The following is a 25,254-nucleotide window of genomic DNA, read 5'->3' as shown; positions in this document are numbered from 1 at the left end:
AACATGGGCAAAGTCCACCGAAACAGGGACCACCCCGACTGGGAAAAGATCAATGTGCATTTTGCAAAAAATTTGGTCACTGGAAAAACCAGTGTCCAGAACTAAGAAGAGGTGATGAACATAGAAAAGGTGGTCAGAAAGGGGAAAAAGTAGTTGCTCATGTAAAAGAGGACTGAGGGGGACCTGAGGGCCCTACCCTAGAGGACCCTCTGGTTATAGTCAAACTGGGGAACAAAGAGAAAGAGGTGAAATTTTTCATAGACACAGGGGCAACATTTTCAGTGCTGAATAAGGCCCTAATACCTGTAATCAATGACTATGTTATGGTAAAAGGGGCGACTGGCCAATCTGAAAGAGCTTATTTTTGCAAACCATTGAAGTATAAATTGAGTAAACAGTGGGGAAGTCACCAATTTTTATACATGCCTAAAGCTCCATCCGCACTTTTGGGCAGGGATCTGCTAGAGCAGCTGGAGGGAAAAAAATTATTTAAGAATGGAGAAATTATTTTGGAGGTAAAAGATCAACAATATGTAGAACTGTTAAGTTTAATGATGATAACCAAAGAAATTGAAGTTGCAAATGAAGAGGAAAATTTCAGGAAAATAATAGATCAGGTATTTCCTGGAGTGTGGCCTTCTGATATACCAGGAAGGGCAAAGAATGCACTACCAGTGCAGATTAAACTTAAAGAATAAGGACAGCCAGTAAGAGTTAAACAATACCCCCTAAAGAAAGAAGGTAGAGAAGGGATTAGTCCAATTACTGAAAACTTTTTGAAGATAGGACTACTGAGGGAGTGTCAGTCTGATTTCAACACTCCTATTTTGCCAGTGAAGAAGCCTGATGGGTCATATAGGTTGGTACAAGATTTAAGAGCTGTTAACAAAGTAACTGAGGACTTGTACCCAGTAGTTGCCAATCCTTACACCCTGTTAACCCGTTTAACACCTGAATTAACCTGGTTTGCCATTTTAGATTTGAAAGATGCTTTTTTGCCTACCTCTCCATGAAGCCAGTCAGAAAATTTTTGCATTTGAATGGGAAAGCCCTAGATCTGGACGTAAAACTCAGCTCACATAGTGCGTATTACCACAGGGGTATAAGAACTCTCCTACCCTATTTGGGGAGCAGCTTGCAAAGGATTTGGAGTCCTGGGAACCTCCTCCAGGAGAAGGACAGCTCCTCCAGTATATGGATGACTTCTTAATAGCCACCCAGACTCAGGAAACATGCATGGACTGGACGGTAAGCCTCCTAAACTTTCTGGGCCTGTAAGGGTATCGAATATCCCAAAAGAAGGCTCAGATGGTAAAGCAGACAGTTATTTACCTGGGCTATGAAGTAAGTGCTGGACAAAGAACCTTGGGACAAGATCGCAAGGAGGCAATATGCCAGACCCCAAAGCCTCAGACAGTGAAAGAACTGAGAACCTTTCTAGGCATGACAGGGTGGTGCAGACTGTGTATTTATAATTATGGATTGCTTGTTAAACCTCTGTATGCCTTGATCACTGAAAGGAGCAGAGATCTTCAATGGACAAAAGAAGCAACTCGAGCCTTCGACCAGCTAAAGAAGGCCCTCATGTCAGCACCAGCCTTGGGACTTCCAGACGTGGGTAAGCCGTACTTTTTGTTTTCTCATGAGAAGCAAGGAATCGCTTTAGGAATACTAGCACAACATCTGGGCCTGTACCGAAGGGCAGTTGCCTACCTCTCCAAACAGCTGGATACAGCAGCTAAGGGGTGGCCAGGGTGTCTCAGAGCCATTGCAGCAGTAGCAGTGAACATCCAAGAGGCACGCAAGTTCACCCTGGGCCAGAAGATGACTGTGCTAGTGTCCCACACAGTATCTACAGTCCTGGAAGCAAAAGGGGGGCATTGGCCCTCCCCACAGAGATTCCTGAAGTACCAAGCTATATTGGTAGAACAAGATGATGTTGAGATTGTGGTAACTAACATTGTGAACCCAGCTTCCTTCCTCAGCGGAAGTATGGAAGAACCAGTGATCCATGACTGCCTGGAGACCATCTAAGCCACCTACTCCAGTCGCCCGCATCTGAAGGACACCCCGCTTGAGAATGCCGAGACCTGGTTTACTGATGGGAGCAGCTATGTCATCAGTGGAAAGAGGCATGCTGGGTATGCAGTTACCACAGAGAGGTAATAGAGTCTGGACTATTACCAACAAATACCTCTGTGCAGAAGGCTGAGATAATTGCCTTAATTCGAGCCCTAGAGCTGGCAAAAAGAAAAAGAATTCATATCTATACGGACCCGAGGTATGCATTCGGAGTAGTTCATGCACATGGAGCCATTTGGAAGGAAAGAGGACAGTTAAACTCACAAGGGAAGAATATTAAATATGCCCAAGAAATACTGAACTTTAACTGTTAGAGAGTTTTTTGTCCGTCACAGTTGAAAATTGATATTAGATCGATATTCATATTTTAATAAATCATCTGTAAGTCAGGCCATCTAGAGGTTATATGAGATCACACTGAGTCAGTTTGATACCAAATCAAGCACCCCTGACTGCAAGCCTCAGTGTGCTAGTGACATTTTTAATGCCAGCATACGGAGAAGGCTAAACTGCTCTAGATCTCTGTGTATGTTGCAGAAGCAGCTACACTGAGCACTGTGCCAACAGTGACATCCCCTCACACCAACCCTTATACCTGTACAAAATACTGCTGAAATCAGGTGTTATAAATGCCAGGACAATTTATTTCCAAATTCAATAATTTGGTTTATTAAAAATTCAAATCACAAAATTTGGATAGGAATCAAATCACAGAATTTTAGGCAGCAAAAACCCCCACAAACAGCGATACCTACTTGACAGAGCTTTTCCGGGAAAATAGCCAAGGGTGACCTGGAGACACACAGAGCCTGGCAGTATGCTGTCTCTTGCAGGGTACACAAATTTGCCCGCTTAGGGACTCAGTTTAAATACGCTTTATTTCCCCTTCGGCAGTACTCTCCCCATTGTTTCTGTTAAGCACCGGCAATTAAGAGTGTTTACATTAAGCCCTGAAAGAGTCCCTCGATCCGTATTCAAATGCTAATGTCCAGAGTAAGTCCTTGCTTTGAGGTGATCTAACGGCCGTAGCAGCGTGGATGACTTGCCGCACGTAGGCTAATGACCAGAGTCAGTCCTTGCTTTGAGGTGATCTTTGCTGCACGTAGTCAGGGTGTAGGTTGGTCAATGTTCATTATCTTCTTCTGACAGCGTTTGTGCCTTGTATTTTTCACCTTCTATTTCTGGACCGGGAAGATCAGGAGAGGTGCTCAACAGGGATCTGTGAGGCACGCGGGTGGAGCACGTACACATCTATCATACATTTATACAATATATTACAGTTTCCAGTTTATAATTATCTATAGAACATGAATTAAATAACCCTATTTTTCACAATTCCCCCATTTCTCTCTTTTGTCAACAATTTTAATTCATGTTTTGTATTTGCCTTATTGTTTTCCTCTACTACTGCCCATTAACACCCTTCTTCCCAAATTGTATTTCAAACCTTTTTAAAACCTGAGCAGCCCTTTTTCTTTGGTTTTTCTTTGTATTCATAATTCTAAAAGTTCCCATTCTCCTTGTTATCCAACACCAGGGGATCATGTATTTCATGGTAAGTCTGGGATTTACCAGGATCCATATCATTCCCATAGCCCATAATCCTATTATCCCTCCTCCCCCTTTTATTATCCACCCCCACATTGAAAAACAGGTGTCTGGATTCTTTAGCTTGCTTAACATATTTTCTTCTTCCCTTTTTATAAGACGGTCCACCCTCTTTGACTGTGCATTTGCCCAATTTTCTATTTCAGTCCAAATTAAATTGGTTTTACTTTTCGGAGTGTTGTCTCCCACCAGTTCCATTATCTTCTGCAGCCTTTTTAATTCAATTTGTATACTGATTAGAAATTCGTGGATTCTCATTCCAGCTTCTGCTATTTGAGCCGGGTTGCATGTGATTACCACTCCCTCCGAGGTTCCTTCTGAGGGGGTCCTCTTGAAAGAAGAGGGTATTTCTGGCCACAAATCTTTAGACAAGGTCTGTGGGCTGGAGTTTCTTTTAATCAATTTCCTTCCCTCATCCAGATTTCCTTTTGAGGGTGCTCCATTTTGGACATTATGTCAACTTTGAGACCGTCCTCTCTAGGAAGCCCCAGGCTGAGTACAGTTTCATTGTACTGACTCTTTGTAGGTATTATAGTTAAGCTTATGATCAGTAGGGAAGTCCACAAACGAGTTCCTCTGTTTATACCAAAGCCCATTGGGTTGTGACCAATGGCTGGTTCCGGGTTCTTCTCAACAGCAAGAACAGGTTGCTCAGACCCCCTTCCTGATCCTTCCTTCATTTTCTGCTGGGTTGTTTTCCCTGGATGGCTTGAGTTGCCCTTCTGTCACAATAGGAGCTTTACTGGATCAATTTCTCCACTTCTATGCTTTTCGCACTTTATCCCCCCCCCCCCCCCCGTCGGCCGAATTTGAGGTATTTGCCAGATTAACCCACACTACTCCCAGCAGACCGCAATTTCTAAGATTGTATGACCAAGGAGAAATACCTTCCTTCGGGTTACCCTTCCCTCTTTTTAGTTTTCCTTTTTGGGTGGATACAAAGTTTCCTTTGAGGATTCTTTAGGCTGCGGCTTGATGTTCCTCCGGGCGGTTGCGTCCTCGGTGTAGCCGGACCTTCAGATCTCCGGGGGAAGAGATGACTTTCCACTCGGGGTTTTCCCTCGGGGCTGCTAATTTCTTAGCTCTGGAGGCATGTGTCCAACCTCTCTCAGCTGTTCGGATGGCTGTATCTGTAGTTAAAAGGACAAGAAAGGGTCCCTCCCAATGAGGGGTTAGTGACACCGCTTTCCAAGCTTTTATCAGTACTTTATCTCCTGGTTGTATATCGTGAATAGCAAATCCCAAGGGAGTACTCTAGAATTATTCCTTTTTTCCTTAATTCTTGTAAGTTTTTATTGACAGCAGCCAAATAGGGCTGCAGCTGCGAGTCCTCCACTTGAGGATGACCCACTGGCATACCCAGTTTTCCGCTTTCCATCCACAACCCGTGCAGACCCATCCACAAACCACTTCTCGCCTTCCTCCAGCTCTTCCTCCTCTAAATCGGGTCGTATTTTGTTTGTAATTCAACAATCTCAGAGCAGTTGTGCCAATCATATATAAATCAAAATCCTGCAACTTATTCCAAATTGAATTTACCAATTAAGAACACGTACACAATACAAATTCCAAATCAGCCCGGTACTACAGCAATACTCTACAGAAGGAATGCCTGCCACGTCTACCATTCAGAAAATCTGAATATTAGAACAAGTCATCCAATAGTACATTCACACGTTCATCATAAAAACAATTTTGTCCCTAGATCACTATGATTTTCCACCTCACAATTCACACATTCATCTTCATACAAGCAAAACAATGCACCATACAATCCAAAATCTTCCTTTCATAAAAAAGTGATTCAACACATCATCCAAAATTTAAATGATTCAATACAAAATTCAAAAATCCCTTTTTGTACTGTTACAGGGAGAAAGTAAAACTAACAGAATGGGAATTTTACCTCCTATCAAATGAGGTTTATAATAAAACGGACAGACAACACCTTTTATATTCTACCAATACATCTGAAAATGTCTACTTGGTACATGGATTTTGTACAACTAAGACAACCTTAAATCCCATAGACTAGCTCCAGGTAATATGTTTCTAATGAAGAATAGCCTCTTAAGTAAAACTAGCATTCACATGGGATAAAAATTTTAGACCTCAACCATAATCCTGAGGAATACTTTTAACAAGTCATAGAAGAAAAAGAAAAAGAAATAAGGTATACCAAATAAAAGGAAATGACCCCACAAATGATAGTCTACTCCTTTACCACTTATAAAATATTCTCAACATATACAGATGCTATAAAAACAACACTGACAGCAATATAGAAATGGCATCGCCTCAGGCACTTCTCACATCTATAGCTCGAGACTAGCTTGAAAATAGAAAGATTTAGACAAGGAGCATCAGGGTTGTAACTTATTGCGGGTCTGAGCTTCTTCAGTTTTATCATAGGAAGTGAATAGAACAGCAAGGCTAACCCATCTGTAACATGCATCAAAATACTTGAAAGTTTTCCAGGGCTGAGTCACCTTAAAACTCAGGCCCTATTAGCCAGACAGCCTTTTCCAGTGCAGTTACCAGTACATAGACACCACTGTTTATCACAAAGAGCTTCCACAAACTTAGCTTTTACTAACAACCAAACTCCAGCCAATCTATTACTATTTCTTTAGATCAACGCAACACCCCTGTACCTTCCATCCATTTTTGGGTATTAGTACACCCAGATGCGTGGCCTGAAGAACTACGGGCAACTACCAGCCATATTCAATACAAATGACACAAAAGCTGCTCCACATAAGTCACTCTCTATTTTGAAACACAGGTATCAGGATAGCTCCAAGGTTGACATTTTCCAAACAAAGGGGCAAGTAAAGAAGACACAATATCAAAGGGACAACATTAACTATCTTTTCTAAGAAATCAGTAATTAAAAGGAAAAATCCCTGTTTCCACTAGACAAAAATACTTACAAAATAGGGACCGTAGAAAAAAGACTTCTAACTACTAACACAGAGAAATTACAGCTAGTAATTCCAATCAAGCAGAAAAATCCTCCATGCATAGTTATGGCTTGGGAAAGAAAAACTTTAAGGCTTGTTTCCCCTTAATTTATTTATACTAGTTGTAATAATTTCCTGGCTTCCTCTCAATTTCTATCAACAAATAAATGTAGTAAAATAGTTCTTGGATAGGGAAATGACAGATTTAAGAGATTTCACACTAAGGCAAACAATATACCATTCTAACTCACACACACTGTTGCTGAAAACTGATGCTCACTACTGTTTTAGAAAAAGTTGTAGCTCGCAGTCCCAGGATTACAGCAATCCTGACTATGATCAAATCAGCAGATCCACTGAACAACCCTAATTGCTTCTTCAGCAAGCAGACATACGGGAGGGTAATAAAGAAAAAAACAACGCAAGCTCCTGAAATGAATTGCAACAAGGTTCCAGGCATTCAGCACTTGCTACCATCTAATTAACTCAAAGGCAGAAAAATCCCTTTTAAATTTTCCCTACATTCTCAGGTTCTATCGACTCTAAGTCACGGCAGAATCACAATATCCACAAAAACACCTTCTAGCCACTGCCTTAAAAAAACCTCCTAATATCCTTTCTAGTAAATCAGTTTTATTCTTGGTCCCTTTTTCCCAGTCTTTTATATGTTCCTGCCCTTCCATACTTTCTCTCCGTAATTTAGCATCGGTGGCCGGGGGTTTGAAGTCAGGACTAGAAGCGGGGACTGAGTTCTCTCTCGGGAATCCCCTTTGAGCAAGAGGAGGGGGGGCAGCCGCGGGTCACATGGTTCCACATGGGTTTCGGATGACGTAGCTAATGCTATCACCGAGAAGGCTGCAGAGGAGACCGGAGTTAGGGACAAACTTTACCCTGACCACCAGGCTGCGAGAGAGGCTTTTCCCGTAGTCCAATTCATTCAGCATTTTCTCCTGTCAGAACACGGCCCTGCTTCAAACACACATCCCCCTTCTCACCTCCTGACCAAATGCTCTCGCGTCCGCGGTGTTAATAGATACATTCACACTTCCTACAACTCCGGGGGCAGTGTGCACCTCTCGCAAAGGGCACAAACCCTTTCTTTCTTCCTCCACTTTTCCACCCCCCCCTCCTTTCTTCCCCCTCGCACCGGGGATGTGAGCACCGGCTTTGGTTCGGAGCGCATGCGCTGGCTTGAACCAGGAAAGAGCGGGGTTTCGGGATGGCGAAAAAGCGGCAGGGCAGGGGTCTCGGCTAGTGAGACCCCGTTCTCCGCCGGCGGCACCGAGGCTGTAGCGGGATGAATTCGGGCACGCTGTGGACTAGGGTAGGGAGCAAGCTCTGGGATCGGGGCAGGGGCCGGCGCTGGCGGGGGGGGGGGGGTGCGCAGGGAGGAGGAAGGCAGTCCAGGGGCTCCCATTCATTCCTTTTTCCACACTCCCCTATCGGATACACCCTAAACTGGGATCCATCCCACAACGGCGCACATTCTAACTCGTCTATCTCCCTTTGCCTCTTGTTCCTGACATATTTACACAAAGCCTGACATGTCCAGGACTCAAACGTGCCGAACTTCGGCCAGACCACATATTTCTCTATCTCCTTACCTCCCCACACTTCCATACAGAAATAAATCATCCTTTTCCTGGATTTTTCCCCCCTCTTGGGGTACTCACTCCAATATTCCAGCATCCCTCCCAGGGGACTCTGCCTTGGGATTTTGGGAACCGCCTCCTCTGAGGCTTCCCACAGCTGACTTTCCTGATCTCTACTGAGATACGATCCCATCCTCCCCGTGGCACCGGAGTTCCGATGGGTTTTCCCAAAAATTAAATCCCGAGTTTCCGAACTCGGTGCCGTTAACTTAATAATCCAACGGATGACCGTTCCGTGGATGTTCAGTTAACTGAGGGCTCTGTAACTGCCACCGAAAAAATTAACGGACCCCACTCGGTCGCTGTCAAGAAGGCTTACTAGTCCCCGAACTCGAAGGGGCGTCCTCTTTCTTTCAGGACCTCTGGTGACTCCTACACTCCGTCGGGTAACACTCACACGCGAAATACCATGCGTTTCACACACACTCACATGCACATATACACGTTCTCAAGCACTTGGTCACCCCACTCAACCATGCTATACTTACGGTCCTTTTCCTGCGTGGATTCTTCGTGCACGTCCAATTTTACGAGTGAAAAAAATACCGCGGTTACCAGGGAAACTCCTGCTGAGTTCTAGAGCCCTCCCCAAGCTAGCTTGTCCTAACACCTAATACCTTCGCTGTTGTGGTTTCTGGGTTCGTAAAGCCAGTTCGTTCTTCCGGACTTACCTGCTCTGCCAGGCCGCTTTTTACAGCGGGGCGCCTCCTGGTCAGAAGCGGGGGTCCGTAGAATATTCAAAATGGCCCCTCTGTTGGGCGTCAAAATTGTTATAAATGCCAGGACAATTTATTTCCAAATTCAATAATTTGGTTTATTAAAAATTCAAATCACAGAATTTTAGGCAGCAGAAACCCCCACAAACAGCGATACCTACTTGACAGAGTTTTCCCGGGAAAATAGCCAAGGGTGACCCGGAGACACACAGAGCCTGGCAGTATGCTGTCTCTTGCAGGGTACACAAATTTGCCCGCTTAGGGACTCAGTTTAAATACGCTTTATTTCCCCTTCGGCAGTACTCTCCCCATTGTTTCTGTTAAGCACCGGCAATTAAGAGTGTTTACATTAAGCCCTGAAAGAGTCCCTCGATCCGTATTCAAATGCTAATGTCCAGAGTAAGTCCTTGCTTTGAGGTGATCTAACGGCCGTAGCAGCGTGGATGACTTGCCGCACGTAGGCTAATGACCAGAGTCAGTCCTTGCTTTGAGGTGATCTTTGCTGCACGTAGTCAGGGTGTAGGTTGGTCAATGTTCATTGTCTTCTTCTGACAGCGTTTGTGCCTTGTATTTTTCACCTTCTATTTCTGGACCGGGAAGATCAGGAGAGGTGCTCAACAGGGATCTGTGAGGCACGCGGGTGGAGCACGTACACATCTATCATACATTTATACAATATATTACAGTATCCAGTTTATAATTATCTATAGAACATGAATTAAATAACCCTATTTTTCACATCAGGGAAAATCTGTATCCACAGAGAACCCCATGTGAGAGGCTGGAAGGACTGCTGGCTCAAAGTATTTTGGGTGCATGTGTGGGAGAATAGGTATGTCAGGCCTTGCTCTGGAGAGGCGATGCCCCACTCTGCACACACACATCCCCCTCTGGGCCTGTATCCCAGCCACACAGTGGTCACCTGCCACACCCCAGGCAATGCTCCACACCCCAGCCCAGCCCGATAACCTTAAGCCCAGCCTGGGGGAAGGGCCCAGGAAAGCCAAAGGGTACTAAACTGAAGCATGAGGCAAACACAGGTCTTGACCGTACCTCTGCCTGGAATTTCTCTCAGCTGAACACTGCTGGAACCAGTTGGGGTAGCTATACTTGTTCTTTTCTATATCTTTTTTGTCTTTCTCTCTTCCTCTTTCTTCTTCTAACTCTCCTCAGATCAGGCTTGGAGTTGCTAAGTTGAATGGGCTAAGTTAATGCTTTATGAAGTGCTTTACGTTGAGTGAATGTTGCTGTTGGGGGTTAGATTCGTTTAGGGTTTTTTTAATAGAATTTTTCCCCATATGTTGCTAGGAGACTAACTACTGGGTGCTTGTGGGTGCTTGACCAAAACAAAGAAGAGGCCAAAGGAGAGGGTAGCACCGGGCTACACCTATTGTTTTTGGGTCTCTGGGAGTTTCTCTCAGAGGGAGGAGATAACGTGAGGTTTTGGGGGAGGTAAAGGACAGAGCTGAGGGCAGCTTGTCTCTCTTGCTCTTGGCATCAGAGGACAGTTGGGCTGCTGTTCGCTGCGGGGAGAGTTCACGGTCATCACTCCATCCCGTACTGGAAAATCTACCATCATCTGCTTGGGTGCCCAGGAATTCTGAGCTTGCCTCCTCCTGCCCTGCTAGGCCAGCCCTGTCCCGCCGTTGCGGCTTCTTTGGCACTGCTTCGATGCTTTCTGCTACTCTGTAGCCCTGCGCTGCTCCTGCTCTGTGGGACATCCCTGCCGTTCCAGCTACCACCAACAGAGCTCCTGATCTCATCCACCAGCCCGGGACTTTCCACTGTTCCAGCTTGGTGCTCTTGGAGTCCCAAGAGATCAGACTGCCCCGGGCTTTGTGAAACCAAAGCCCCTCAAGGTTCTTCATTCTGTTTATTGTTAATGTTGTAGTTGTTATTGTTTGTTTGCCTTGTTAGACATACGAGTAAAGAACTGTTATTCCTATCCCCATACCTCTGCCTGAAAGCCCCTTTAATTTTCTAAATTATAATAATTTGGAGGGAGGGGACGTGAATTCTCCATTCCAAGGGAGGTACCGCCCCCTCCCTAGCAGATACCTGTCTTTCAAACCAAGACAGCTGCTCTAAACTTCTGCCAAAGTTCTCTGATTTTCTGAAGTTGCCAATGAAGTTTTTTGTTGTTTTGACCTCTTGACAACATCTTGTCAGTATTTCTCCCATGCATCTAACACAGTTTTTGAAAAACTGTAAACCCTTTCAGGAGTCTCATCAGCAAGTGCTTTTTTGGGGTCTTACATCACAAGATAGGATATCTTGTGGCAGGAGCAGCAGCACAGTCAAAAAAAATGGGATGTTTTCCAAATTCATGACAGTACAATGAAATAGAAACAGATTATTCTTTACTGATTTAAGGCCTAATGTATTGCTGGATTTGGCACCGTAAAATTGTCACAAAGTGCAATTCAGTACATTCATTAAAAATTGGATAAGCTTTTTTTAATTCTTTACTGCATTGTAACAGCATTTGCTAATTTTTAATGAGAAACAGACAAATTGTACACAAGTACAAAGTCACTATGAAATTCAAGCTAATGGAAAAGTCAGATATGAAAAAGTTTAAAATACTACCATACTGGAAGACACTTTTATGGCTAATGACTTCTGTGTCATCTCTATCAGAGCTGGGTTACTTCATGAGCTGTTCAGCTCCTTGCTCTCCTGTCTACATCAACAAAACAATTAGTCCTGTTGACAGGCTACCAGCCATGCATTTGAGAAGCATGATGCATATTTTGGGCAAAACAAGGCTCCCCTACAGAACTGTAGTTTAAGACCAGACATTTCTAACTGGTAGAATTAGGTCAAGTGATTTTTTGGGGTCAAAATATTTTCTCCCACCTTTGGTTTTATTTGAAAGCACAACATTATATTCTAAATGTGCATAGCAAATCTTCACAGGTTACTGCTTTTAGTTAATGGAATATGAACTGTTGAAGTATTTAGTTCAAGCACTTAATAACACATCAGTTTCTTGCTCCAAATTTATAGCTTGGAGCAGCCCTGGTGCCAAAACCAGTTTATATTTCTTTTTCAACATAGACTTCAAAATGTCTATTTGTACAAACAGGACTCAAAAGAAAAGGAAGTGATATTTCAGTATCTGTAAACTCAAGTTTCTCATCCTCTACTAATCATTAACTTGCATCTTACAGAGTTTGAGGAATAAGGAATAAATTAAAGTTCACTAGGAAGTACATCAGGATTACTGTAATCTATAGAATTAGGTTTTAAGAAAGCATTCTTAAATAACAGATTACATACATACTTCCAAACTCCTGTCCACTGCAGAGAAGTTCCTTACATTTTTCTTCTTACTACTCTCCACACAAAAACAACAACAAAACCTGAACCCCATCACCCCCCTCCAAAAAAACCTTTCTCTCCCACATTTTCCATCTGAAAATTATCCTACATCAACTGCACCTTGTATGTAGTTTTTTTGTTTCTTTACAAGAACATGTCTTCTGGGTTCCCATCCAAAAAAAGAAAGCCTTTCTTCCCTGGAACAGCTCATGCCTTCCCTACATGCCTATTACATCATACACTGCAGTTGAATATATACATACCTAATACATACACCAAAAAGTTCACAGTGCAAAGGCTGCCTTATTAGAATTAAGGTAGCACATCCACCTTCAAATTTAGTGTTGCAGAACATGAATTTGTTGCCTTTATTATGGAAATACTATCAACACACAACAAGGGCAATGGGATTAGGACCAATGCTAACTTCTCTCACACACAAATATCCATAAGATGCTGCACTCAGAAGTATTCTGTTGGGGCTGCCTGTGCTCTGGGTGCTATTCACATGGATCAGCTTTTCCCTTACTGGGACACTGAAGATTCAAAATTGACTCTTCATATTTTGAGACAGATGTGCCACCAGAAAAAAAGATACTGTGACAAGACAATCAAGGTGGAGACTGGTAAATATATTTACCAAATTTATCTTTAACACAGAAAGTATATAAGCTGCACGATAGTTCCAATAATATTCTCTTGAAGCACACTGACATCAAACAAGAGAAGTCACAATTAATCACAATGGGTTTTCTCTAGTTCTAGTTCCCTTATGCTTCTTCAGTCTTTTAGAAACTAGAAACATCAAATAACTTACAACAGGAACACATTTACGAACACCCAATTTTGGCAAAACAAGTATTTATGAGAAAGGAAATAGTTTCGCCCATGTTCCTCAGCTAGTTCTTTTTATATCACCAATGATACAGCCTACCACAAAGTTGTGAGGGAACACAAGGCCAGGAAAATTTTTATTTTAAAAATTACTTCTACAGATCTGAAGCAAGTCCCCCAAAGCCAGCAGTTACTAAATTTTTATATGCATTTGAAAGACTGAGGCTACATCTGCTGAAAGAGACACTGAGGAATTCAAGAATGCTGACCTCACAATAATGCATCTATTTCATCAATATAGACACCCTCACCTTTCACGGTTGCAAACCGGTGGAGTACTTGCCCAAAACAAGCATTGTTCTGTTTCTGACAAGACCACTGGTGGAATGCTTAGCTATGCTTCATCTGTTCTATGAAGAAATATAAAATAAAAAAGTCATTTGATAATAAAAGGGGGAGGGGAGGGAAATGAACAGAATGCTTCCACTTCCACTGCAAGGACATCCTCCCAATGCAAAATTTTAAAGATCAAATGCTACAGAATGCATTTCAAAATTGCATGGAACAAGCTTTACATTGATTTGTTTGGGGTTTTTCTTTAACACTGTGGCAAGGGAAAAATTATAAAATCAAAACTTCCTTGTGGATATCTGAAAACCAGCTGACATGAGAGAATTATTCTCTCCCCCTTTGAAAAACAAACTATCAACAATGTACAAAATAAGCGATATATTGGTTGTCCTCCAAAGGTCAGTGCACTTGTCCAACACTTTTCCTGTAACACACTTACATAACCTTATTTTCTTTCTGCTACCTTTCTGTAATTCAGAAGACTATCTAGATTCCCATATGGTTGCCATCAAATACAGCGGATGCCAAGCAAATTAAAACACAAGTTATGACTCGTAATATGCTGATGTATCATAATTGCAGCATAGCTCATAACTATAGAGTGAATCACCAGCTAAAGCAAAAGTTTCTGAGGTGTCAGTGCTTTTTATACATCTTTACAATTAGACCAGGGTCAGTGGAATTAAGTGTGGATTGAAATTTAGCCCTTAACAACAGTATACATCCATCATTTCCATCAAGTATAAAAAAGCACAGAGAAAAATTAAAACCATCTCTTAGAACTAAAAGTCAGCCTAAAACTGTCTTCCCAAAGTATGGGGGAAAGAGGGGGAAATAGTTCTTGCCTTTTGTGAAGCAGGGTGGCCGCCTTTGACCTTTTGCACCACACCTTTGACATCATTCTATATGGAAGCTGAAGGGGGAAGGAGGCATTTTTGTTTGCTTGCTTTGAGTACAGAAAAGTGTTCTCTGTTACCTCATATTACAGCTTTATGCTTTACCAAGACAAGAGCAGAAAGCCTCATGACAAAGCAGTGTCAACTGCAGCAGCTGCCAGCCTGGAAAGGTGGTCTAGCACCGGCAGAATGGCAGTGGAGCTAAAGCACAGGTGTGTGACCCGATGCACAGCCGGCAGCACGGCAAAGGGAAACACTACACTGACCTCCAGCTTTAGATTTAGATGCATTTGGGCCTATTAGTTCTCTGTTCCTAAATATTACTTTGGTGACTGCCCAATGAGCTTTCCTTTTCCATAACAACATAGTAGTCTCATAAAATAAGCTTTTTGAACATTTCCAGAATATTTACCAATTTTAACACTGAATTGACAAAAGAAATTGTGAAAAATGTGAGATGATTAATTCATGTTCTTATGGTAAATTGGAAAATTATAAAGCTGTATAAATTTATATCAAGTAAAAGTCTATGTTTCAGGAGGTTTCTGCAGCAGATGGTGAAACTGACCACCCTGAAAATCAGGCGTCTCCATTCAGAAGAGAACAAAAGACTTTGCAGCCTTCTCAAGTATTGGGAGGGGACCTGTTGAGATAAGACGGTATCAGCAACTCACACCTCGAGAGCCACCTTCACAGACCATCAAGCAATATCACCCATATCTCGAACATTCATCAACTATAAAGATCCATAAAAACTGAATATTAACACATGGACTTGGGAGGGGAGCTCTTTTTCAATCCGACCGGAGACGAATTTGGGTTTGAATAGCTAACCAAGAAACAAAAGGAAATACGGGGAAATATTGCCAGAGGCAGAATAAAGAGTATAAAAACCAAGCCTCGAACATAGCAAATTCGTGTACCCAGCTAGAGACACAGACGGCCAGGGTCTATGTCTATAGGTCACCCTTGGCTCTTTTTCCCGGGAGAAACTCTGTCAAGTAAGTGTCACTGTTTGTGTGGGTTTTTTTATTGCTTAAAAATTCTGTGATTTGATTCCAAATTTTGTGATTTGAATTTTTAATAAACCAAATTATTGAATTTGGAAATAAATTGTCCTGGCATTTATAACAATTTGGTGCCCAACGTGGGGCCAGTTTTTGAATATTCTACGGACCCCTGCTTCTGACCGGGAGGTGCCCCGCCGTAAAAAGCGGCCTGGCAGAGCGGGTAAGTCCGGAAGAACGAAATGGCTTTACGAACCCAGAAACCACAACAGCGAAGGTATTAGGCGTTAGGACAAGCTAGCTTGGGGAGGGCTCAGGAACTCAGCAGGAGTTTCCCTAAACCGCAGTATTTTTTCACTCGTAAACGTCTACGTGCACGAAGAATCCATGCAGGAAAAGGACCGTAAGTATAGCGTAGTTGAGTGGGGTGACCAAGTGCTTGAGAACGTGTATATGTGCATGTGAGTGTGTGTGAAACGCGTGGTATTTCGCGTGTGAGTGTTACCCGACGGAGTGTAGGAGTCACCAGAGGTCCTGAAAGAAAGAGGACGCCCCTTCGAGTTCGGGGACTAGTAAGCCTTCTTGACAGCGACCGAGTGGGGTCCGTTAATTTTTTCGGTGGCAGTTACAGAGCCCTCAGTTAACTGAACATCCACGGAACGGTCATTCATTGGATCATTAAGTTAATGGCACCGAGTTCAGAAACTCGGGATTTAATTTTTATATAGTATCTCATAACTTCTGTGCCACGGGGAGTATGGGATCGTATCTCAGTAGAGATCAGGAGGATGATTTGTGGGAAAATTCAGCAGAGGCAGTTCCCGAAATCCCAAGGCAGAGTCCCCTGGGAGGGGGCATGCGCTCCGAACCAAAGCCGGTGCTCACATCCCTGGTGCGAGGGGGAAGAAAGGAGGGGAAGGGGGGGGGGTGGAAAAGCGGAGGAAGAAAGAAAGGGTTTGTGCCCTTTGCGAGAGGTGCACACTGCCCCCGGAGTTGTAGGAAGTGTGAATGTATCTATTAACACCGCGGACGCGAGAGCATTTGGTCAGGAGGGGATGTGTGACCGTGTTCTAACAAGAGAAAATTGCTGCAGGAAAAGCCTCTCTCGCAGCCTGGTGGTCAGGGTGAAGTCTGTCCCAACCCCCACCTCCTCTGCAGCCTTCTCAGTGATAGCATTAGCTACATCATCCGAGACCCATGCGGGGCCACATAATCTGCAGCTGCCCGCCCTCCTCCTCTCGCTCAAAGGGGATTCCTGAGAGAGAACTCAGTCCCCGCTTCTAGTCCTGACTTCAAACCCCCGGCCACCGACGCTAAATTACGGAGAAAAAGATAAGAAAAGGAATTAAAAAGGAATTTTGTTTACTCTTTTCTTTGGTAGTAGTAGATCTTTTACTTCAGGCTCAATACATTTTGGAGGCTCCCTAGAGTTGTGTGTTTTGCTTTAAAGAGTTTTTTTTTCCTAAAAGAGATCGGCAGAGTTCTTCGTTTGTTTTTTTTTTCACTAAAAACTAAAAACCCCAGCAGGCGATGAAGCGAGTGCAGTTCCCGGTTGCCGAGAGACAAAGAAAAAAAAAAAAAAGCAGGTTTTTTTTGCGGCGACAGGACAAGAGACAGCAGCCTGGAGCCGAAATTGACAAAAGTTTTAGAAACTGTAACAAAGATGTGCTTAGCAATAGAATAGAGTTGATAAAGTGAAGAGAAAGGTTTTAAGGAGTCTTTTTCTTGTTTAGAATTGTGTAAATAGTAGTAGAAGCTAAACACTTAGAGTTGATGAATAACACTTTAGAAAAGGCCAGGATGCTTTTTTTTTTTTTCTCTCTCCCTTTAATCACCTGAATTTGTGTAGTTTTTGTCCAATATGGTGAAAGGGTGCAGATTGCTTTTTAGGCAGTTTACCCTCCCTCCTCTCTATTAACCGTTGTCAGAAGTAAGCCACCAAAAAGTCACGCCCATATGCTTGTGCGAGAGAATGTAAGTATAGACTCCCTGTTCCCATGGGGTTTTCTTAGGAGAGCTTTAGAAACTGGTGTGTTTTCTGCTAGTTGGAGCTAGGTTGCCAAGACTCAGCGAGATTGCCTTAGAGAGACGTATGAAAGTTTGCTTTGTAGTTGTAAACAGTGTAAAAAGCTATTTGTATTTCACGTATAAAAGGATATAGAGGTAGCTGTTTTTAGATGCCTAGAACAGTAGGCATTGCAGTTGCTTGTTTATGGCATGTGAAGGTTTTTGTGTGCATGCTAGGATTGTGATCGATGTAGCTCATTGATGTTTGAAATGATTGCTACACTTTTAAGTTAGATTGTTGGTTTAAATATGAAATAATAATACAGCATTTGTAGAGGCAGGCAACGTGTTGCAAAGAGTTTTTTTTCTGTTGATTGAGTTTTTTGAAGCGTGTGACCAGTAGAGTCCGAGTTAAAATTGCTTCTTAATTAAACTGGCTATGATTTTTTTTCTGATTCTCTGTAATCTTTTTTTTTTTGTGTGTGTTTGCTTGAAAGAAACAGTGAAAGTTTTTTTTTTATATATAGCTGATTTCTTAGAAGAGATAGTTGATGATATTCCTTTAGTATAGTGTCTTTTTGTCTATCCCTGGGTTTGGAGAGTACAAGTCTTAGAATTGTTCTAGTGCTTGTATTTCTTAGGGGTGAATAATTGTGTAGACTTATTTCTTTCTTAGTGTTTTTGCTTTAGATTTATTTCTATAGTATCCCTCAGGAAGTTTTGCGTTTTTCTGAATGTTGTTAGCATTACATGCAGGGAAGAAAAAAAAGAGAAAAACACTCTTCAAAAGCAACTGATGTGTGAGAAGACAATTGTGTTTAGTAGATACAATAGAAAGAAAACTGGTTGCCTGAGTTTCAGCTATTTGAATAGTTAAATACTATATTTTAGTAAGTAAATATTTAAATAGTACACTGAAGGCATAATTAAATTACATATATTAATTTGATTATTTTTTAAAAGGAAAAAGTAAATTAAAACTGACCGGTTTAGATCTAAAATAAATAGAAAATAAGTTAATTTTGTAGAAGCTCTTTGTGACAGATAATAGTGCCTGTATCTATTAGAAAAGGTTGAGTAAGCTAATAGGGCCTGAGTTTCAGGGTGACTCATAGCCCTGAAAAGTTTTCAAGTATATTTTGATGCCTGTTACAGATGAATTAACCCTGTTGTTTTATCCACTTCCTATGATAAAAGCTAAAAGAGATCAGACCCTCAACAAAGTTATATTCTATAAGTAGTAAAAGAATAAGTTCTGCTATTTATAATATCATTTTCTTCTATTTAGTGTGCCTTGTTTTTTTTCCTATGTCTTGTTAAAATACTCCCCCAGGATTATGAGTGAAGTCTTAGGTTTTTCTTTTAATTTGTATTAAGTACAAATGTTGCTTAAAGGTTATCCTTCATTAAGTTGTCCTGCTCACTGATTGTTTGAATTGGCTCCCTGTCGAAGTGAAGAAGTCACTTCAGCTATTACTGCAGTTTGCATCTTGCCGCGCTAGGCAGGGGTCTGAAATATAAATTTGTAGTTCAGTTAATTAGCAGTAGTGCGGACTCATTGCACTGAGACTGCAGAAACTGAGGGAAGATGTGTGTAACCTTAACAACTGATTGTCTTAGAAACTGCTGTTGTCACAAAACATTGTAAGATACGGGGTTTTATGAATGTTTGTCTGTATACCAAATCACTCTGAATGTGCTAAGTTTAATTCTTGAAATAAGCCCAAATTGTTTGTACTTGTCTATGATTTTTTTAAGTGAATTTTTCTTTAAAGAGCTAAAACCTGTGTTAATGCTATGAGATTTAGAGTAGTCTTAGTGTTTATTGTTTACTCGCTATATACCCAGTGGACATTGTCAGAAGTATTGGTAGAATATAAAAAGAATTGTTTGTATGTTTCAGTATAAACCTCGTTTAATAGGAGGTAAAATTCTCTTTTTGTTAATTTTAATTTCTCTCTGTAACAGTACGAAAAAAAAAAGACAAGTTTTTTTGAATTTTCTATTAAGTTCTTTAAATTCTAGATAAAGAATTGAATCATTCTTGTGTGAAAAGAAGATTTTGAGTTGTATAGAAAATTGTGTAGTAAATTATTTTGTATAAAGAAGATGAGTGAATTATGAACTAGAAAACTCATTCAAATATTCAGATTGTCTGAATAATAGTCGTAGCATGTTTCCTTCCTGTAAGGTATTTCTGAAGATTTTTCAAAAAGTACTGTTCAAAATTAAACTTGCATTATACCTAGATCAGAATTGATAAATTTCAGTTGAAGCCAGCTGTGAAAAAGCTTCAAGATGTTGATTTATAAAATCAGATAGATTCTGAAAAAAGAAGTTTTTTCATATGACAAAGGCGTAGTCTGTGCTAACCCCTCAGTTAGAAGGTTCCCCTGTTTTTGTTTTTAACAGGTGCTAGTATGGAAGAACATCAGGAAGGGTGAATCCAGGACTCCAGAAATTTAAAGAGAAGGAACTCCACCCCCAGGAGATCAGAAACAAATGGCAGAAGAAATATCCATTCGCTGCTCTGAACCTAGATGCCCGTGCAATCCATATATCCATTTCAAATGCAATTATTGTCTTGAAATTTGAGTAGTGCACTGCAAGTGGGGGCAGAGACCGCTGGGGCTATGCCACAGGAGTTCTGAAGAAAAACAAACTCTGACTATGCAATTCTTAGACTGTGCCACACGTTTGAGATTGATAGAACCAAATTATCCCAGGTAGTATTCAATATACGAAAAAAGGGGTTAAAAAGAAAATTAGATCTAAAAGCCCAAGTGTTAGCCACTGAGTGCCGTCGAACTAATGTAGTGCCGTGTGTGGCAGAGCAGGTAAAGTTATCTCAGTGAAGAGCTTTTAAAAGGAGATATGCCGTCCGAACCACCCCGAGGGTCCGAGCAGAAAGCCCCTGCTGTCGCGAAGAAAAAAACTTTCCCGTTGTTCGGTTGCAGCCCGACAGACGCTAGGCCAGACAGAGGGAAACTTCTGCAGATCACTCTAGGGAGTGTGAACCAAGCGGTGCACTCAGTGAAGAGCCAGCCCTGTGACATATAGGTCCTCCAAAAAGTTACCCCTGTTAAGACACAAATAGCTGGCTGGCACTCAAAAGCAGAGACATGGAAATTGAAAAGATCAGAAGAAAAGCAGAAAAGGCAAACATGGTTCAAGAATCGCTAGTCAGGTGTTTCTCCAAAGAACAAGAAACTCAAGAGAGGAATTTTAAGTAAATTTAAAGAAAAATCTAAAAATGACGATGCGAACATGAATTAAATGGTTAACAAAAGAAAAGAAATAGGGGAATTGTGAAAAACATGAGATGATTAATTCATGTTCTTATGGTAAATTGGAAAATTATAAAGCTGTATAAATTTATATCAAGTAAAAGTCTATGTTTCAGGAGGTTTCTGCAGCAGATGGTGAAACTGACCACCCTGAAAATCAGGCGTCTCCATTCAGAAGAGAACAAAAGACTTTGCAGCCTTCTCAAGTATTGGGAGGGGACCTGTTGAGATAAGACGGTATCAGCAACTCACACCTCGAGAGCCACCTTCACAGACCATCAAGCAATATCACCCATATCTCGAACATTCATCAACTATAAAGATCCATAAAAACTGAATATTAACACATGGACTTGGGAGGGGAGCTCTTTTTCAATCCGACCGGAGACGAATTTGGGTTTGAATAGCTAACCAAGAAACAAAAGGAAATACGGGGAAATATTGCCAGAGGCAGAATAAAGAGTATAAAAACCAAGCCTCGAACATAGCAAATTCGTGTACCCAGCTAGAGACACAGACGGCCAGGGTCTATGTCTATAGGTCACCCTTGGCTCTTTTTCCCGGGAGAAACTCTGTCAAGTAAGTGTCACTGTTTGTGTAGGTTTTTTTATTGCTTAAAAATTCTGTGATTTGATTCCAAATTTTGTGATTTGAATTTTTAATAAACCAAATTATTGAATTTGAAAATAAATTGTCCTGGCATTTATAACAGAAATTAAGCCTGCAAATATATCTAGAACATTATTTATGCATAGACACAGCAGATAATATTGTCTTCTACAACACTATGAAACACATATTTAGGCAAGAATATGTTACCTGGGGTGGTGCAAGGCTGAGAACTACCTCCTGAAAAGCATACTGTCACCTTTACTCACAACTACACACACAGCATTGGAGTGCAACTTTCCCATAGTTATTATCCTAATAATTCTGTTGTGGTTTTTAAGGCATGAAATACCTCACCAGCACAAAACAAAAAAGACAAAAAGGTCTGGCCATTTATTTTGCCCCTATTCTGTGGGATTTAAAGCCTCAGATTTTTTGCAACAACTTCAGTTTAAGTAGCAAGTACAATCATTCCCTGCATAATTTCAGCAGATCTATAATATTCCTCTATTCAAAGCACTGACAATTTTCTTGTCAAAATCATTACTCTTCCAACTCAGTTCTCTTTATTTTTAGTCCATTGTTTTATGATGCAGAATAGAGGTATTTTCTTTGTATACATTAACATTTTAAAAGATTGTAATACAAAAGGACTATATAATAATGCTCAGATAGAAGGCCTAACAAGGTGTGCTCCCTATTTGCAAGATCCTGGAAAGTGTCATGGGGTTAATATGATGACCTCTTCATCATTTCAATCTCTTTACAATTACTACATTAGTGGCTATTTTTGGTTATCACTTTCTGTAAATAACCAACCAAATCTGCAATTTTCATTTACAGTTTTTCTGGCCCAGTTATTGAAGAGTTTGCTATTACTTCAGTAAAAACAACATTAACATGCATTCAACAAGAGTATCTGCCTATGTTTTCACTCCAAATCATGAGAGACATGGTAATAAATGCAGGCTTTCTCATATAGAGATCACAATATTCTAAATAAATTACTAAACTCTCAAAGTGCTGGGTCTTCATGAATTTCAAGAAGTTTAGCCAGGAATACAAATGAGACAATTAGTGTTTTGCAAAAGAGGAAATCTGCAAGCAAGGGCCTCACATCAAGCAAGTGGCAAAGTGGTTGATACACAATTGTATTTTTTCAGGCTTTCAGATCAGCTTTCCAGCAGTATAAAGCCTTTGGCCCATTCAGTTACAACACAGGCACACCTGCCATCATGCAGAAGCTACTTCAGCCTCAGGAACACAGAAGTAAGAAAAAGACTAGTTACAGAAAACCTAAAACATAATCACTTTGTCTCTTACACCATCCACACATTCACCTTCAGAGAATAAAATTAAGGAAATTACAGGATATAGAGCTTCTGAGACACTGACAGTGTCTGAAAGAGCAAGTTAACATGGTTATATATTCCACCATAATCTCCTTCTCTCAATCCAAGGACGCAGCACACAAGTGTTCCTCACACTACTCGCTCCCTGCTGAAAAATATCCCTGTTCACGGCAACATATGCCCAGCAGAATCAAAACAAAGAAACAGACAAGGGCAAAGAACCATGGCAAACTCAACCACTGAAAACTGAGCCAAGAGTAAAAGCACAACAGCTCTGTAGGGTCAGAATACTACAAAGCTTGCTACCCTTCATCTGCAGGGGTCGGTCTGGGGCCAAGTAAACACTGACATAAAGCCACAGTCAGCTTCACTCTGGCAGCATATCTTCTTAAGAAAAGGTAATACAGTATAAAAGTAGACTTAATCAAAACTCCCATCCTTTCAAAACATCTTCTTCAGATATGTTTATTTTCCAGGAACACAGACCTGAGGCTAGCTATGGATACCTGCTATCCATGTAACCACTGACTTCTGTTCTCCCCAAGAGGACAATCAAAGCTCAGCACTGCTCAAAAGGTTTCTCTCCTCTGTTCTTCCCTACCTTCATCCATAACCTTCAAGGTGGTGTTGGGGCTTTTTTTCCCGATTCTCCTTTATAGTCCAAACAAGCCACTATACCAAATATGCATTCAACTTGCTTCCAAAGACCCTGAAAAACACATCCACACTTATCTGGGTTTGATCCAGAGCTGGACTCGATGATCCTGGTGGGTCCTTCCAACTCAGAATATTCTGTGAATCTGTGAAGCTGGGTTTGTGCATGTTTCTCAAAGCTCTGTGAAATACCTCACGTAAAAAGGGGAACTGTACATGTAAGAGACTTCACCTCACTTTAATATTCTGTGCAGTGAGACCTCATCACTTACATGTGTGTGAAAATGCTCAACCCTTGCCCCACTCTGTGGTTATGAAATTTGGCATGAACATCCAAAACCAGCTGCTTCTCTTTCAAATCCAACACATTGAGAAGATGCTAGAAGTACTGTTACAGGCAGGTTACATTTCACTATACAGCTCTGTCTACTCCACAGCCAGTGGGGAATGGTACAACAAGATACTGTGCAGGCAGATCAAGCAGCACAGTCAGGAATCTCAACAAATGCCCAAACGGGCCTCTTACGGGCTCGCACTTTAGGGATGGGTGGAAATACCGTTTCGCTCCTCCTCCATTCTATTATTGCTATTACTACTATGTGTTAACAGCTAATCATAATAAACCTGTGCCATAACTAACTTCATCATTGTGAAATCATTAAACAGCACTGTGCAGAGAATCTGAGCTCTGATTCTTTCTATTATTTGCATCTAACAAGGATGGCAGCGTGAAAACATGCAGATCAATTCGTTCTCCAGGCCTGGGTGCCAGGCTGCTCCCTTCTTCTCCCACCACAAAGCGGAGGTGGGGGAAGGAAGGAGGGAACAGGAAAAAAGGAAAAGACGGGGAGGGGGAGAAGAAGGCACGAAATCCGCTTCATACTAACAACAAAAGCAATTAGGAGTGCCGGAAGGGAAGAGAACCGGCACCCTCGGGAGGTGGAGGAATGCAGCACCACAACTTGCCCGGGGAAGGGCTGACCGGGGCGGTCGGCTCCGAGGCGGCGGCACCCCTGGCCTTGCACCCGCACCCCATCGAAAATCGCCCCGCGGCCTCACGCCAGGCTGTCATACGTCCCTGTCCCTCCTGGCTGTGCCAAGTCCGGGAGCGGCGGCGGCCGGGGAGGAGGAGGATGAGGAGGAAGCAGAGGAAGACACGAAACCGGCCTCACTTACCCAGAAAATGACATTGAAGCCGAAGATGAAATATTTGATGCAACAACTGACTTCAGGCCCCTTGTAGTGCTTTCCGGACATCCTCTGCGCTCATGAAGACACTTCGCTCGCAGCCAGGGTGAGAACCAAAGAGGGAGGGGAAGAAAGGGAGAGAAGTAAAAAAACCAAAAAAACCCCAAAAAAACCAAAAAAAAAACCCCCAAAAAAACACAACCAAAAAAAAAAAAAAAAACAACGAGGAAGACTAGGAGGAGGGGTCTGGAAAGACTAGGAGGGTGGGGGCAAAACTATGAGGAGGGATCCGGGGGCGGCGCGGCGGGCAGAGCTCAGGTCCGGCTCTGCGCCGCGGGGAGATGCGGCAGGAGCGACGCGGCGGCGGGTCGGCTTCGACTTGCCGGGCGCCGGGGATGGCGGGCGAGCAGCTCCCAACTCCTCTTCTCCCGCATGGAGGAGGCCCCGGCTGCTCGCGACGGGAGGCAGGAGAGAGCGACAAGGAGCGGGGAAACCGCTGAGAAAGGCGCCGCCGGGGCAAGATCGGCCCGGGCAGAGGACAGAGCCGCGGGCCCCCTCAGCGCCAAGGGCCGTCACACGCGCCCCGCCCCGCCCCGCCCCACTGTGTGATTGGCACCGCTCCCCGCCAATCCGGCTGCGCTGGGGCCGCCGGCGAGGGGGCGGGGCGGAAGTGGTCCTGAGGCTCCGCCCGGGCCAGGCGTGCCAGGCTGAGGGGCTTCAGCCC

General features: G+C 42.4%; 1 protein-coding gene across 2 annotated transcripts in view; it reads right to left on the bottom strand.

Annotated features, from left to right (window-relative positions):
* LOC134565064 (tetraspanin-5-like) overlaps positions 1 to 24,658 on the bottom strand; it is a 160,466-nt gene extending 135,808 nt beyond the window's left edge. For both annotated transcript variants that reach the window (XM_063424440.1, XM_063424441.1), the window contains exon 1: positions 24,519 to 24,658. In XM_063424440.1, coding sequence (XP_063280510.1) covers positions 24,519 to 24,599 — 81 coding nt within the window. In that variant the 5' untranslated portion in view covers positions 24,600 to 24,658. The remainder of the gene's footprint in view (positions 1 to 24,518) is intronic.
* Between the last annotated feature and the right edge of the window lie 596 nt (positions 24,659 to 25,254).

Source organism: Prinia subflava (assembly GCF_021018805.1).
Source record: "Prinia subflava isolate CZ2003 ecotype Zambia chromosome W unlocalized genomic scaffold, Cam_Psub_1.2 scaffold_32_NEW, whole genome shotgun sequence".
Taxonomy (NCBI): domain Eukaryota; kingdom Metazoa; phylum Chordata; class Aves; order Passeriformes; family Cisticolidae; genus Prinia; species Prinia subflava.
The sequence above is the reverse complement of the archived record's forward strand: the minus strand, read 5'-3'. Positions and strand labels throughout refer to the sequence as shown.